The following is a 3,566-nucleotide window of genomic DNA, read 5'->3' as shown; positions in this document are numbered from 1 at the left end:
GTATTTGCAGTGGCAGATTTTCAATGGTAGAGTTTTACTTTCGTTAAATATTTAATTATTGTGAGGCAAAGTTGCTTTTTCATATTTTATATCAACTGTCGTTTTTCAGTATGTCTCGCTGGTTGAGAAATACTGCGTTGAAACTTAACAGACAATAATACGATGTTAGTTATATATACATGATATACAGATTTGTTAAGAATATTATAATTAGGATTACGTGTGAATCAGAAGAATCTGCTCTTCCGTGCTGTGTAAACACGAGTTTGGCGTTAGTAATAGTGCGCACACGATCATGATTCACGTCTTCGTGTTCAGAATTCTCCGAAGCAGGTCCTTGTAAGTATCAATTAAAGTTAACAGAAATTTAATCAATTCTTTCCTTTTCTAATTTTAATTTTAAGAAACGCCTGACAGAATTGATTAAATATCAATTGATTTTAATTAATATTTATGCAAATGATACATAACAAAGTTAGTTGTTTAGAGAGATAAAACTGTACGAAACATCACAGTTTTCTTTTCATTGTGAATTAGAGAAAAAAAAAGAGATTAATTAATTTTGTTTAAAAAAGACATTGACTCTACTATTGACGTTTGTCATCGATGTTTATCCATCGTTTATCTATTGTAATAAATCTCGTTCTTTTCATAATTGGAAATGATTAGATATTTCGGAAATGTTTTGAATAATCTTCAAAGCAGGATGGTATGTCTGCGGGACAATGCGAATACAAGAAAAATATATTTTAATCGTTTACGTTAGTAAGCCTCTACTCTATACCATACGTGTAGCTGCATTGCATATTATAGATTATTGTTACACACGCCGATACAATCTGGTTTGTTACTGATTATTGCGACGTTAATTATCATGTAAAATATGTATGTAACATTGTAATTTTCAGTGTATTATGTAATTAAAAAATGAGAGATACTCTGGCGGCTATTGACAATAAATCGTAAGCCGATCTTTTCAAAACTCGTTCCTTCTCGATCATTGAGTAAATTATAATTGCTAGAATTGCTAGAGTAGATTCTATTTCTAAATGCTAGAAATACAGGTATATAATAAATGCAACGATTATTGTAAAATTTATTTATATATTTATTTTATATTTCTCGATACATATATACTCTGCGTCTTTCGAGGAAAACGATCGGTATATGAATACATAATCGCAATCATAAAAAAACAAGAAAGAATGCAGAATGAGGACGCTGCAGATAAAAACTGACATCCTTGTTGAAACAAATCTCATTGATAATTATTTATCCTTGCTGAGCCTTGGGATAGCTATTAAGCGTAGCACAGACATGCCCTCGTTCACATTTACCGCTATCATGAAAATTGCTCGTCACCTGTTGCGTTAACTGATAATATTTACATATCATACATACAGGTGCGTGGTGCGTGTGTACAATACCGGTGTCGTCGATAATATTCCTTGAAAATTACCCTGAGGCATTTGTACAATATAGCAAACGTTCCTAAGAGCACAATTCGAAAGATGTTTCTCAATTTTTTATAAGCACAGCGCACAGCGGTAATTCGCGCACACGGGAATCGTTAAACTGACGCTTCTAAGTGATTTCTCAAATTACATAAAGCATTGTTTATAGCAACATATCATTTAGTTATGCAGAAAGCATTTCCGTGAGATACATACATGAGAATTAACTCTCTAATTGTATCTCGTGGGATTAATTTATTACGCACGCGGAAAGATACTTTTATGATTTCCTAACTATGTCCATAAACAGTTGAAACACTGAATATTATATGTAAACGTAAACGCGACATTTCTCTATATAATAGGATTATACTTCAGCTTTTAAAAATACAGTAAGATTTCTCCCTCTCCCCCGCAATGACGTTCCTTATAAATATAAAAAACCCATATTTTTTAAATAATAATTTTCTTTTTTCGAAAGCAGCTTCTCAAATCAATTCCGAACATAAATATAGTATAAAAAGAAATAATGAATGGTTGCGAATAGAAAATTTATATAAATAATAAATAAAAAGATTAAATATCTCGATTTACAAGCATTCATTATCATACGTTTATTTTTCAACTAGATAAATTATTTTTTTATACGTATGTATAAAAATCTGACATACACATATAGGTATTATAGAATAAAAATTAAATATTGGAAAAATTAAAAACGTATGCGGTACGCACGTGTGTATGTACCGCATGTGCATGTGCAGTGGTTAAAAGCCCGGATGCGGATCGCTCGCGTGCACCGTACGAGCAGCCGAGCGCGAGCGCGCGAGCGTACTCAATCAGCTTTGCATGTCACATATCGCATATCGCATATCGCGTACCTACGAGAGCACGGCCGCGACGCGACGCGCGCCGCGGCCGCGCCGCGCCGTAAAGCGGGAGAGAAGCGACCGCACGAAGAAGCGTAAGCGCCGCCAAAGGTACACACTCTTCGTTACTTTCTAAATTCCCCCTCGCAGGCGGTATATATCCCCCGATGACTTTGCGTTTTGCAATCGTACGCACACGACGGGAATCACATCCGAGCGGATTTTTCGCGCGCCGCGTAAGCCTGGATGTTATATCACAAACCACGGAATCACCGCAGGAGATGGCGGTCAGTGTCGTGAGATACCTCGCTTTCCTTGTGTTCTGCGCCCTGCTACAGTACCGTAAGTACTGACAATGAGATTCGACAATCGACATGGCATCGGCCGCGTGCCGCATCTCCGCTCTCGGCTCTCGGCTCTCGATTTCTTCTTTCGACCTTCGACTACTTAAGCATTTCCTCCCGTAGAAACATTCGATTCGCGAGTGCGTGTGTTGTCGCCGCGTGGCTCGTGCGTGTTTGCCGGCGCGCGATCGAGGTATCGACGATCATCGTTCGATTTGCAAGGAACGGTAGATAAAACGTCTTAAAATCAAAGTTCCTTTTGCTCGCTTTCGCTACCCCTTATTCTTGCCTGCCTTGTATATTTCTACAAAATCAACGCATGTGGTGACTGGTAAGTCAAAGAAATAAATTTTTTATTTTAGTAGGACATCGTTTATTATTTTGTCATATTAGTAAGGAATAAAATACTTTTTGTCCTTACTATGAATTCTTTAACGAAAGAATCTTGTCGCTGGTTCATCTATATTTATGCGTGCCTAAATGAATAATGCCTAATTTCTGTATTAGGAAAATGCGCATGTTTGATATTTAAATAATGTCTCTTTCCTTTGTATCTTTGACTTTAATATTATTAGAAAATAGAAAATAAATACAAGCATGGAAATATCTCCGCGAGATAAGTCAAATATTATATACATAAAGTGGCCCGCCGATCACATATATGCGTCAACACGCGATCAACTGTCACTTGAAAACAATAGATACCTTCTGGAAAGCGATAATCAATTAAAACATGACGAGTCTAATTAACAGGTGCAGACAATGCTAACGGGTGTAATAAGGAAAATCTTTTCTACATTTCTTCTAGATGCGAACTTTACGCGCTCTCATTCCTTTCGTTCTTATTTTTATCTCTTTATTTATATTCAAATATTTATATATATATATATATATATATA

At 35.9% G+C, this 3,566-nt stretch overlaps 1 protein-coding gene across 1 annotated transcript in view; it reads left to right on the top strand.

Annotated features, from left to right (window-relative positions):
* The first annotated feature begins 2,395 nt into the window (after nucleotides 1-2,395).
* LOC112465088 (pancreatic lipase-related protein 2-like) overlaps nucleotides 2,396-3,566 on the top strand; it is a 5,621-nt gene continuing 4,450 nt past the window's right edge. The window contains exon 1 of the mRNA XM_025032464.1: nucleotides 2,396-2,665. Within this exon, the coding sequence (XP_024888232.1) occupies nucleotides 2,491-2,665 (175 nt within the window). The 5' untranslated portion in view covers nucleotides 2,396-2,490. The remainder of the gene's footprint in view (nucleotides 2,666-3,566) is intronic.

The sequence above is a fragment of the Temnothorax curvispinosus genome, unplaced genomic scaffold, assembly GCF_003070985.1.
Source record: "Temnothorax curvispinosus isolate PA1 unplaced genomic scaffold, ASM307098v1 QBEX01014901.1, whole genome shotgun sequence".
NCBI lineage: Eukaryota > Metazoa > Arthropoda > Insecta > Hymenoptera > Formicidae > Temnothorax > Temnothorax curvispinosus.
This window is presented reverse-complemented; position numbering and strand designations above follow the sequence as displayed.